Source organism: Pieris brassicae, chromosome 7 (genome assembly GCF_905147105.1).
Source record: "Pieris brassicae chromosome 7, ilPieBrab1.1, whole genome shotgun sequence".
NCBI classification, from domain to species: domain Eukaryota; kingdom Metazoa; phylum Arthropoda; class Insecta; order Lepidoptera; family Pieridae; genus Pieris; species Pieris brassicae.
In genome coordinates, this window is record NC_059671.1 from 4,674,743 (window position 1) to 4,687,368 (window position 12,626).

General features: G+C 32.0%; 1 protein-coding gene across 2 annotated transcripts; it reads left to right on the forward strand.

Annotated features, from left to right (window-relative positions):
* The first annotated feature begins 415 nt into the window (after positions 1-415).
* On the forward strand, positions 416-11,251 carry LOC123712368 (proton-coupled amino acid transporter-like protein pathetic). 2 transcript variants are annotated; one of them, XM_045665408.1, is made up of 8 exons: positions 416-733; positions 4,387-4,537; positions 4,948-5,069; positions 5,805-5,889; positions 7,166-7,410; positions 8,254-8,466; positions 9,911-10,080; positions 10,953-11,251. In XM_045665408.1, exons 1-8 carry the CDS (start codon positions 651-653, stop codon positions 11,204-11,206), a joined length of 1,323 nt encoding a protein of 440 aa, XP_045521364.1. In that variant the 5' UTR covers positions 416-650; the 3' UTR covers positions 11,207-11,251. The 2 variants fall into 2 exon arrangements, with proteins under 2 accessions (XP_045521364.1, XP_045521365.1); XM_045665409.1 differs by lacking the exons at positions 7,166-7,410; positions 8,254-8,466; positions 9,911-10,080 and having other exon boundaries at positions 418-733; positions 10,953-11,011.
* Positions 11,252-12,626: the final 1,375 nt, after the last annotated feature.

Here is a 12,626-nt window from a genome sequence, read left to right on the forward strand (position 1 = left end):
GCAGCCCTCCTCAAAGAATTTAAAACGTACTTAAATGAATTGGGGTTAAAGATACGTTCATTAAGTTTATTATTCACTTACAAAAGAAAATATAGTAATTCAATAACACATTGGGCTAGCTTATGACTGATTGTGTATCACACTAGTGTAACAGTAGGAAAGACACGGAAGATTTTTTAGATAAAAACACAATTACAAATTTCAAAAAAAGTTTATATAATCAGAGAAGTGTGCAAATATAAATCACAGGCGTACGTTTAAAGTAACCTTCAATCCTACTATCTCATAAAAACTTATCAAAGCCATAATAACTTTATGGCCCCTTCTTAATATTTAATCCGCTGAATAAATCAAAACAAGTTCAGAATAAATTTCATAGATGTCATTGTTTGATAAATACGACTCGACAGCGCTTGATAATTTGCTTGACGTTTGTCGCAGAATTTCTATACACGAGTAGTGTCAAAGTTAGCGCACGAACAACGTATTCAGTCAGCACATTATTGTATGAACACGTCAATTAACGTCGTTCCAAATTTAAATGAAATGATTATTACAATTAAAACCAAATCAGTCAAAGAGTTTTTAAATTAATTTACCATAGTGATTATTACGTGTCTAATTACGGCTGTGAGGCTACAAAGAAAGAAATGAGTGAAAAAGTTAATATGTCCGAAACGAAGGAAGGTGAATATAATCCCTATGAACACAGGAAAGTCCTCAAGCCCAGTTCGTAAGTTATTTTGATATTAATCCAATAATTAATGTGACCCGTTGTACCTACCCGCATATTAAAAAAATCTTAAAAATAGGGTATTTCGCTGTCGGAGGTACATGAATTGCCGATGGCTCTTTCAAACGCATAATAAATTGGCACCTCCTGGGCAAGTTCCAGTAGGCATAACTAAGATCAGCCCAGGTTCCCAGTTTTGTGTAAAAATAATGCATTACACTTGGTACAATATAATCTCTGGAACCGGTTTTGAATTATTTTTCACTAGTCCAAATATAAATTTCATTAATACTTTTCCGTTTACATGCAAACGAAATCGATATAGAAATTGGATTACTCATCGTTGACTTCCATCAATGACATGATAATTTATGCATTTTATCAAAAAACCTAAGCAGTGTCATATATTCATATACTAAAGTTTTATAAACTTAGGAGGTTGACACCATGAATATATATGCAGCATACGTACATGCTTGAAAATATAATAAGCAATAAATTCGAATCCAAAGCTATTTCTAGTTCCATGTTGCATTCAGTCCTAAAATTATCATAACTATATAATCTACCAATGCATAACCTAAATACCTGTTAGGTAAGCACTTAATCTTATCGAAGGATAAGCCTTGAAAGTAAGGCTTTAAATATGTAAATAATTTAACCACAATTTATATAATACTAAATGTATACTTTGACTACAACCATAACAGTAAATGAATAGAATTTGCGCGATCTAAGTGGACAAAGCAACAAATTTTAGTTTAAACCAAATAAAATTACTCGTCATTCAATATCGGTATGCAAAAAAAGTGTTTAACGTCCTTTCGTGTGACATTTGACAGTTAGAGGTCATTGACGATACATATTAGGGCTGGCCCTCAGTCTGGACCTGAGCTAAATGGTATTGCGCTAAGGACTGATAAGACGTACTAGCATTTATGAGAAGAACATTCTAGAAGCGACACAGAAGACAATCATATATATTAATTTATTTCGTAATTCTACATCTAACATAAATTATATATAACAAATCGCAATTATTCTAGATATAACCAAAGATAAGAATACATAATATATACATACACTTACACAGACTCAAACTGAAAACAAGCCCTGCGTGTGACTGTGACGACAGAACCGACCAAATGGTGGTTCATTTTTTGTTAACTGTGCGACATTTGTAAGGTTCAGGTGCGACCTGGAGCTCGAGACTGGCATGAGGGTATCCCGGGATGGGCTATCGGACATGTTGCTTGAGCACAGATCGAAGCTTGAAAATTCTGCGGCAAGATTGTCAAACATGTCACTAACATTAATTGCACGAGAGGTAACGAGGGTAGCGCCGGGCAGCGAGCTCCGACTCGCCTATAAATATCATGACGATATTTCCGGAGTAGTTGTCGTCCAGGCCCGGCGAGAGACGCCAACCCTCAAAGTTAATAATGTCCCTTTTTAAGAAACCGGAGATTTCGACACTCCCCTGCTGCTTAGCTACTCGGTCTCATATCTGCCTGATTGCGTGCCTGATAGGCTAGGATGTAAGGGTCCCTGTTTATATTAAAAAAAAATATATGCAGAAAGGTTCAAAAATTTACTAAAGTAAAAAATCAATACAAAATATGAAATAAATTTCACTAAGTAATATTAACATTCGGCTGTATTGAGTGATGGTGTGAAAGTGAGGGTTTGTACGTGAGTGTGCTCATGATGCAGGTTATTTAGCGCTATGGATATTATTAATATTCTTTTTAAGCATGTTCCGCGATAGCTGAACACAAGCCATGGCTTAAATAGTGGTCGTTGTATACCCGGGCAGTGCAATACTAAACATTTAATAATTAACAAAATTAAGTACAAAATCAAATAACGGGTATAATTTGTTTTTGCAAATAAACCATAAAGATTACTGTTATATACTATTTTATATGTTAAGGTTAATTAAAGAATTATATCCCAATGGTAATTAGATTAAATTGTTTGGATAGCGATTATGTAGATTTCTTTCATAATTAAGATATATATTTAAAATTTCATGATATTTTTTTCTAATTCTTCTATGTCTAACGCCGTCAACATTTTTGGATAATCCAGTATCCTCACGATATTTATTCACCGGACGAGCGCGCGTATATAATACGACCAAGTCTTGAGGGCTACTCACAAATTTTTTTTTATTATTGTCACTTTCAGTATTAACGTATGTTGTATTTGTATTGCCCATTTGTTTTGTCTAAGTAACTTTATGTTTGGTTATGGTTTTGCAATTCTTGTGTTCACCTTATCTATTGTTTTCTCACATTGGTAGTCTGAAAGACGTCTCTCGAAAGCGATAGGGCAGCCATTTGCCCTTCTTTCTATCTATCTATTTAATTGTACTGTATGCCTGTATTACTGTAACGAATAATAAAAAAGCAATATCTATGCGTGGTTACAAATAAGCTAGGCTAACTTATTGCGTATATGAAGTCAACTTATGGTTTCATGTACGTGTACTACAATACGCAAACACTAAATATAATAATTAATCAAGCTGTATTACACAAAGTAGACAGATTCAATCGAGAATCGAACGCAGTATAGATGGTTATTAGATTGAAAAGTGAACGTGCTATTTGTTATTAATGCAAATATAAATTTACTACAAGTGATTAAAAGGGGTTACTATAATAAATAGTTGTATACTATAGAGAATAAATAGTTGAACATCAACTGTTACATGACAATTGACAAATGTCATTTATAGTAAATTATGGATATAAAAATCAATTCAAAAGCATTATCATAAGTTTTAAGTACGGTTAAATTGAGCATTTTAGCATAAATTAAAAATGCTTATCTCTGCGTGTAAAATGAGTCCTCTAATTGTCTTTAATTCATGTGTTTGGTTGTCTGTCTTAAAACAATTTTAAAATACTCTTCAAGTATTTTAAAATTGAACTTTCTTTATTTACTAAAAAACAGTGAATACAAGTTATTTAAAGAATGTATTATAATATAGAACCGTACGTTCTTAATTCAAAATTAAGAATGATACAGACTACTATAACAATATCAGTCTTTATTTGACATTCTCCTGTAAATAATACGAGAGTGTTAATCGTTTATAATAATCTATGGATATGTTATGGTCTATGGTTAAGCTCGGTAAACGTGATTACGTTTTGGCGACTCCGAGGAATGATAATGTATTTATTAATGGTGGTAACAATTAATCATTTCATTTAAAAACTTTCAATTAAAAAAATATAGATCCGAATATATAACGTTGTCAGTGGGAAGTTTAAATATTTTATTAGTGCTTAAACCGAAGATTTTTTATTGGCTTTCTTTGTATGTATCGTTTTTGTTTTGTTGTTTTCCCTGGGCTACATGTCAACGATAAGTATTCTGTACTAGTAATACCTTAATATTATAGTATTTAACTTGTCGCAGTGATCTGAAGTTTCTATAGAACTCGAGTGTAAGGTAAACAAAGTTCTTACAGCAAATTCAGCTCCTAAGATAAAGTAATTATTCGCAAATCTTTATCTTTTTGAGATAAAAGGTTATCACGATTAGTTTTGCACGATGGCTACCCGCTTATTATAACTTGGCTTTATTGTAATTAAATACATTTTACAATATAATTAGTCTTTATTTCATCTTCATTTCAGAGATGTCAGAGCTACTGCAAACATCATTAAAGCATCTTTGGGTTCCGGCCTCTTAGCTGGTCCACTCGCGTTCTCCAACTCTGGGTGGGCAACTGGTATAGTAGGCACCTTCCTTGTTGGTATCATATGTGGGCATTGTATTCATATTCTCGTAAGTATATATATTTATTAATACAAAAAAAATCTATAATTTTTTTATGTTTTATTATTTTTTAGAACCAATTTTATTTGTATTCACAATATCTGAAGACATACAAAATAACAACGTAAGATTTGCAAGAAAATTTCTATTTCTTGAAATGATGCTTGAATTCATATAATAAACAATATTTTTACCTACAAAGGGGATAGTTAGATAGATCCTTGTGGCAGTGTTTTATGCTGGCAGCATTTCCTTGCTGTATTGCGATGCATTTTCATTTAAATATTAGTTTTAACAATTCAATGAAAATATAACACTATTTCACCATTAAAAAATGATTAATAGAACTCTCATCTAAAAATCGGAAATCGTTTTTCAAATTTGTATATACCATACATTTTATTCGATTTCCATTCAAGGTGAAAACTTCTAGAGGCTGTTGTAAAATAGATAAGAAACCACAGTTAAACTATGCTGAGACTTGCGAGTCCGCCTTCGCAAATGGACCTAAATGTCTACGACGTTATGCAAAAACTGCCAGGTAAATATACAATTTGAAATGTAAGATAGATAGATCTTATTGGCCCTGATTGAGTTATGTTCTCGTATACACGCCTCTAATCATTTCCGGCTTCTTAGTCCTCATTACTTAAGGTCTTGCCTGCTTTGAAAAACCCTCACCAATACGTCGTGAATAATTACACTATTAGTGTTGCGTCACTATCTTTTTGTCTGCGGGCATTTAAGGATGTTGAGTCCCATAATTGTCTAAATCAGACCAACAGGTAGGCATTCGACCCCGAACTCTACAACCAGGACTCCTCCCTACAATTACCAGTTTATCGAGCCTATTCGGTTCGGCCATGAAATATGGCCAAGCTTGCTTATTACTCCACAATTACGTAAATGCATTATGGCAACTTAGACATTATGAAAAGTCAAAACACATTTCGTTGTTAAACAAAATATACGAAACAGAAAATAAGACAATTAAAACACATACATACTTTACAAAGTACATTAATAGATAAAAAACAAGAAAACTTTAATTAAACAGTTAACATTTTCCTTGCTGATATTTAGCTTAGTGGCTTAAGAGTTCTTTCTAACCTATGGTCATGTGCAGAAGGGATTCTGTGCACAAAATGATCAAAGAAACAAATACAATCAGGGTCTCGGTAAAATAATAATGCAGGGGACTACCCTGCTTGTATATTATTCTAATTAATTCGATACTTGGAAAATAAATAGATAGATCTGTACTTTTTTATTACAGCATTATAGCGGAGTTTTCGCTATTATCAACATACGTTGGCGTGTGTTGTATTTACACAGTCCTTATATCGGATTCTATCAAACAGGTTAGTAATCACTATACTATTTCTATAAATCTATATTTATTAATTTAAAGCGATTTTATACTTATATATCTATTTAAAGAATAATGAATCCCAAAATAACTGGAAGACGGATGGTTTTTTGTTTATTCCTTGATTTCTGAGGAAAGTTTTTATGGAGAGAAAATTTTGATATAATAAAGCGATTAGATTTTTATTCCGGAAAAAGGAAATAGTATCTATGGGGTAACATAGTAAATTCATATGTTGGTAGCTACTAAAAAGGTAGCTTAAATCCTAAGGCGAACGACATTTACGATGTAGTTGGAAATAAAAATACAATCTTTGATCCCATTACATATTTGCAATATCAACGACCTGATTATAAAACGTAATGCAAGCTGTTTCCATGGTTACCATTAATTATATGTATGTTATGTGTATGGAAATAATATCGTAATTAAGGTAATCAAACAAACGTCAATCAGTGATTCACTCGTAGTACGGACGAATGTCTCCGTCATAACACTACGACAGAGAAATAAGAAAAAAAAAACTAAATATTAGTAATAACGTGACCATACATTTATACATACTCTTTTCAAAACGAAAGTTTAAAAAAAAAGTTTTAGATATAGTAAATCTAAATCTTCACTTTTATAATGAAAAATGCAACGACACATTTTCCATCTGGTAATTAAGGCTGAGATACAGAAACGTCATTGTAAACTTGTCGGGGCCAAATCAGAGACACTGTTCTTGTCAAACTTCGCGAAGTCTAGTTTCTATTATTTTTGGTAAATGTTTATACTAATCTTAGAAGTCACATAAAAAATTTATTTATTCATTGCAAAACCATTAATATGATCTGAGACTAGAACTATATGAATAAAGTAATTTCAAGTTACTAGTTAAAATAATTTTAACCAATAAAGTAGAAGAAGGAACTTTTCATACATAACTTTTTATACATATAATTTCTCATTTATTAAATGTTTTATTTTTGTAATCTGTTAAACATTACATAATTCATTTTTATCTGTATTCTTAATTACAAATTGTTCCGTTTGGTGGCGCCAGTTTCGCATTAGTCTCGCTCAAGTCACTATTTTCCATCCCTTGGCTCAAGTAAGCCCAAGTTTGACTTCAAGCATTTCTGAATAATATGTATACCATAGATTTTGACGTACAGAAGTTGTATTATGTATTATGATGTTTCTGAACCTCGCCCTCAACCTTATGATTTGCTGTCGAATGTGCTAGCTGCAACCCAATGCTTATTTTATCTTTTTTTTTTCAGTTAGTAGATAGATACGTACCTAGCGTTATTCTACCTGTAGAGTATTACTGCTTGATTATATTAGTGCCATTATGTTTACTATCCCAAGTGAAATACTTGAAATGGCTCGCGATATTCTCGTTGCTAGCAAATTTGTTCCTGGTCGCAACCTACGTGATTTGCCTCTACTATATATTTGGGGATGAGATAAATTTTTCAGACAAGAAAATCGTCGGTGACCCGGCCAGGCTCCCGGCTTTTATGTCGTAAGTACTTTAATACTAGTGATATGAAACTGCAGGAATGCACTTCCTCCAACCTAAAGGGAAGATCCAAGACAAGTCAAACCACTGACTAGCCCGAAAAAAATCTCAATAAAAGTCATTTTGACCTTTTCTTCTGAGATTTTTTTATCAAGTTTACCTTTTTGAAGTGAAACTTCTTTATCGACATTGAAAAAAAATCCCCGTCAAATTTTTCGGTGACCCGACACACGACCCGAGTCGAAGAGATTCGATTCCATTAATAACAAAAATATGTAATAACGATAACAATGATAGTAATAAATCTATTACATTTAATGAAATTCTGTAATAATCTTAGTAGTAATAAGGCAACATGAAATAATTGTATTATTTGTATTCATGTCTATGATAATAAAAGCCTTTTTGTTAAACTTTATCTAATGTAACTTTATTTAACAAATTTCCGTAAAGTTGCATATAGTAGATCATTCTTCGAAAAATAAGGTCATAAAGAAGTTTCACTTCTTCCGTGTGTATACGAATACACACACACATTTTCATTTCTATGATTGTGATTTCAGTACTGGTGTTATTTGTGTATTTGTCCAACTCTGTTGTTCTCAGTCGATATAAAAAAAAACATGTCAGAAATTCAGTTTCGTTAGAAAATGTATTCATACAATAAAAGTACATCATATTGAGCCAAAGCCCTTTTTTCTAAATTGATCATAAATATTGTGTTGTAAACGGGCGCTTAAACCGGCCGGAGGCTGATATATAATGAAATATGCCTGTGATCATAAACCAATAACGCTAGTAATTGCGTTACCGACCTAACAACGATTAAGTTAACAACTTTTTCAGAACTGTTATCTTCGCAATGGAAGGAATTGGATTAGTAATGCCCGTAGAGAACGCGATGAAGAAGCCCCAGAACTTTCTTGGATGCCCCAGTGTGCTTGTGGTGGCGATGTCAGCCATTGTCTTCTTTTACAGCACCCTTGGGCTCTTCGGTTATTTCAGATACGGGGACCTTGCAAGGGGATCCATCACTCTTAATCTTCCTATAGATGACTGGTGGGTGATATATTAATTTAAATATTTAAAAGCTTACTTTTCAAATTGACCTATACAGGAATGACTCTTATTCATCAAAAGACAAAGCAAACATTATAACGCTATTAAAATATGTTTTCTTGATTATCTTTTTTAACTGTGATTTTTGTGTTTTTTGTGTATAACTGTTTTGATATTATTATAAATTTACCAGTGTAACTACTGGAACCAATTTCGCTGTTCAACCGAACATATAGATACATAAGGATTTTATTAATACACAAAGCAGTGATCAAAAGTTTTATTTTAAATATTTTGACACAATTTTTTTGACAGACCCGTTAAATAGTTTCAAATGTTGACATGTAAACTTAACCGACCATGACACCATTCAAAAGAAAAGATTGATCATAATATTGTATTTTACGATCCCTAAAAGTATACTTTTCTAAGAATTATAAACAATAAGTGTTTACCTAATTCCATATCTAAATACAGATTAATCTGCTAAGCTTATACTTCAATGCTTAACGACTGCGACATTGTTATCAGATATTAACATTCCACTTTTAATTATCACTAAGAGGCGTTAGTGTAATTCTCGTTCAGTTACGTCCTTGATTAATGAATATGTGCAGTTATTATTTCGATTATAAGTGTAGACATTAATTTATTGGTTGACTTAACGCTGATTGAGGCATCGTCTTCATGATTCAGGAATGCCGATATCATGGTCATTAAGGTCGATTTACAACTTTCGCATTCCGTTATAATGACATAATAATTGTCAAAAAACAAACCAAATTTACAATAAAGTACGATTCATGGTCATGGTCACCGAAAAGGTTGAACTTAAATAATTACACCAAGAATACTCAGATGACCTGGTGAGTGTGAACGGAGGCGTTGGATGCCGAGAGCGGGGAAATTGTACTGGAAATTTCTGGAAGAGGCATATGTGCAGCAGTGGTCGTCAGCGTGAGATGAACGACCGAAGTAAAAGTGATGGTCACATTTTTGTGACTATACCTTGATTGCCTTTACGAACAAATCTGATCCACGAATCTCCAGACTTTGGTTTTTGGGTCTATGATATGCCGAAAATACTTTCGGAAAAGACCATTCTTCTTCTTCTTAGTCTTCATTACTCAAGGTCATGCCTGTCTTGAAAAGCCCTAACCGATACGAGAACTTGCCGCCTCCAAAACATTCTATGCTCAGCTTGTCTCAGGGCATTAGGGATGAGACCTTCACCATAATGATGATGCTAACTACAATAAAACACGACTTGAAGGCACGGCTTCTAGGTCAGGAGTCACTTTATTAAACCAAACATTATTTATTTTCTTACTACGGATTAATAGTCTAGATACATTAATTTACTCGTCCGATTTAATGTAAAGATTTTGACTTTAAATCTTAATAATTAAAAACGAGCTTATTTTTTTTTTGTCTTTCCATTCAGGCTCGCGATCTGCGCCAAGGTTTTCATAGCTCTATCGATTTTCTTCACTTATCCATTACAATTCTACGTTGTCTTTGACATATTCAAGAGATACACAGATCGTCACGTCAAAGACAATTGCAGAAATTTTATTGATATCGGAGGCCGAGTTATTGGAGTTTGTTTCTGTGGTATGTACTGTTTAATTTGTTTATAGGTGGTGTATTAAAAAGCGATTAAGCATAGTATAATGTAATAATAGGTTTTTAAGAAGATTTTTCTAAAAAACATTACAAAGACAATATTTTTAGCATTAATGAAATGGTTTACAATAGTAATTCTACAAAATCTCGAACCACAAAAGTTTTATTTCACCTTTTTTTACGTGTTTAAAAAAAACTACTCTAACAATAGAAAATAGGTATTTAATACATTGAAGTTTATTATAACGCATTATCTAGTTAAATAAAGTTTATTTACTTTACACAAAAAAAATATTTCTACAACTAAAATGTTGACTATAGCTAACTTTAGGGTGTCGGTCTTTAAAGTCGATGTGCGCGTGCATCGTAAAAAATTACTCTCATCATTTTTCCCTAACGTGCCAAAAGAAGTAATGTAATGTTTCATAGTAAAAAAATAAAAATTATATTCCGTCGACTAAAATAAAATCCCGAGCACGAAGCAGAAGTTTTATTGCCTACTATTAGTTACCTCATTTGTTTTATTTTGCATCCAGAACTGCTTAGTTTCGGAACGAAATTTCACCCGTGTCACCACGATGTTTGTCCCACGACACGTTTTTATAGCATTTGGGTCTACCACCTCAATGTGAAAACAGACTCTTGAAACTTGAGGTTAATTTCTGCTTGTTTGCTGTTGCGTTAAAAATGTCAATATAACATTTTAATATCACGATGTTAATTTATATATTTTAATCGTCTTCAAGCGTGTCTGACATATTATGAGGAGACCTATCCCGTTGTTTTCTTACTTAACACTTGCAAATTCTAAGGAAAAAATTATTATACTTTTAATAATTTGTTGCTTGTTACATTTCCAGTTGGAATCGGCGTAGCGCTACCACTATTAGAACAGATTATAAACCTCGTTGGAGCCTGTTTTTATTCAATATTGGGACTGATTATTCCCGGAATAGTGGAAACCGTATTCCGCTGGGAGGACCTCGGATTTCTTAAATGGGTTTTACTGAAGAACATTTTCATCGTCGCATTTGGTTTTACATGTCTGATATCTGGTTGTACAGTTACTATTATGGATATTATCGAAATACTGCACAATAAAACTGTGATGTAGATAAATTAATTAATTAAAATTTAATTTATTAAATAATTATTTATGGATATACATTTTATTTCAAGCTTCGTTTCGCCCTAATACGATTATTTTTTTTAGCTTATATTTTTAGTAACTAAATATCAACATTTGGAACGTTTTTCTATTATACGACATAAAGACTAGAATTTCCGGAATAAAAACTGGATTTCCGGTGCAATTTTACTCTCCATAAAAACCTTCCTAAGATTTCAAGGAATAAAATTGAAATAATTATTTTTTGACAAGGTCGATCATCCGTTAATTCTTTTTGGTTTTGATTAAACGCTTGGTTACGTACTGAAAATACTTTCGATATTTGCCAATTTTATTTATTAATTGCAATCTCAATTATATAAATAACTCGTAATTGTGCTGTAAACTATTTGTAGTTGAACTTAAACACAAATTATTATCAGTCAAAGCTTTTCCATGGTTCATTTTCCATTTATATGAAAACAACGTTATAGATCTGAACCTCAGATTTTTTCTAAAATCTGTTGTCATGCTGCACTATGGAAGATCGAAGTCTGTTTCATATCAACCATCAATAACTTTTTTATTTGACAATAAACACGGTTGAATGTCTGCATACGTATAGGGTATGAAAAAGGGTTTCAAGTAAAGCTCAGATGCTTTACATTTATCAGAGTATGTATAAATAAATGATAGAAAAAACAGTTTAATGAATTGGCCTTTATTTTATTCCCTTTTCGACCATATAGTGAATAAAAGGTAATTTTTTCATTACTTGATTATAAAACAACAATAATAAAGGTCCTTTTTCAATAAATAATCAAAAGGTATGTTTAGTAATATTTATTTCATAAAATATTTAAGGATAACAATCAAAAAAATTGTAAAATTTATACTCAAGTAGGGACTTGTGTATATGTATATTAATGTGTAAATTCTTCCTCGAAATTAGTGCAAAATGAAGATTAAACGCCCTGTTATTAATAAATAATCGCATAATATAGGGTATATGTTTGCTGACTTGTATCATACGATTTCGATAACTCCAAAACCGCACGTATTATTTTAATAAATGTTATTGTATAGGCATCGGCAAATACTGTTAAGTTTTTTATATAAATATTTGCGTTAAAATTTGCATACCATGGGCTTCTAAAAATGAATTACACTATAGAACTATTCCAACAAATTTTTGATAGAAATTAATTTTAAAAGATGAAGCAAGATTTGAAATAGATATTTGACGTACTTACTTTGTGGAATTAAAAAAAACATAGCCCAAATGAAAATCATTTATAATTAGTACACTATATTAAAGTTCCACTCTTATACTATTCAATAACCTTTTAAAATTGCGTCAATAACGACAATTTTTTTTATATGCCACTTTCCATAGTGCGACGTTAACTTTTTGGGTCTAAAGCAA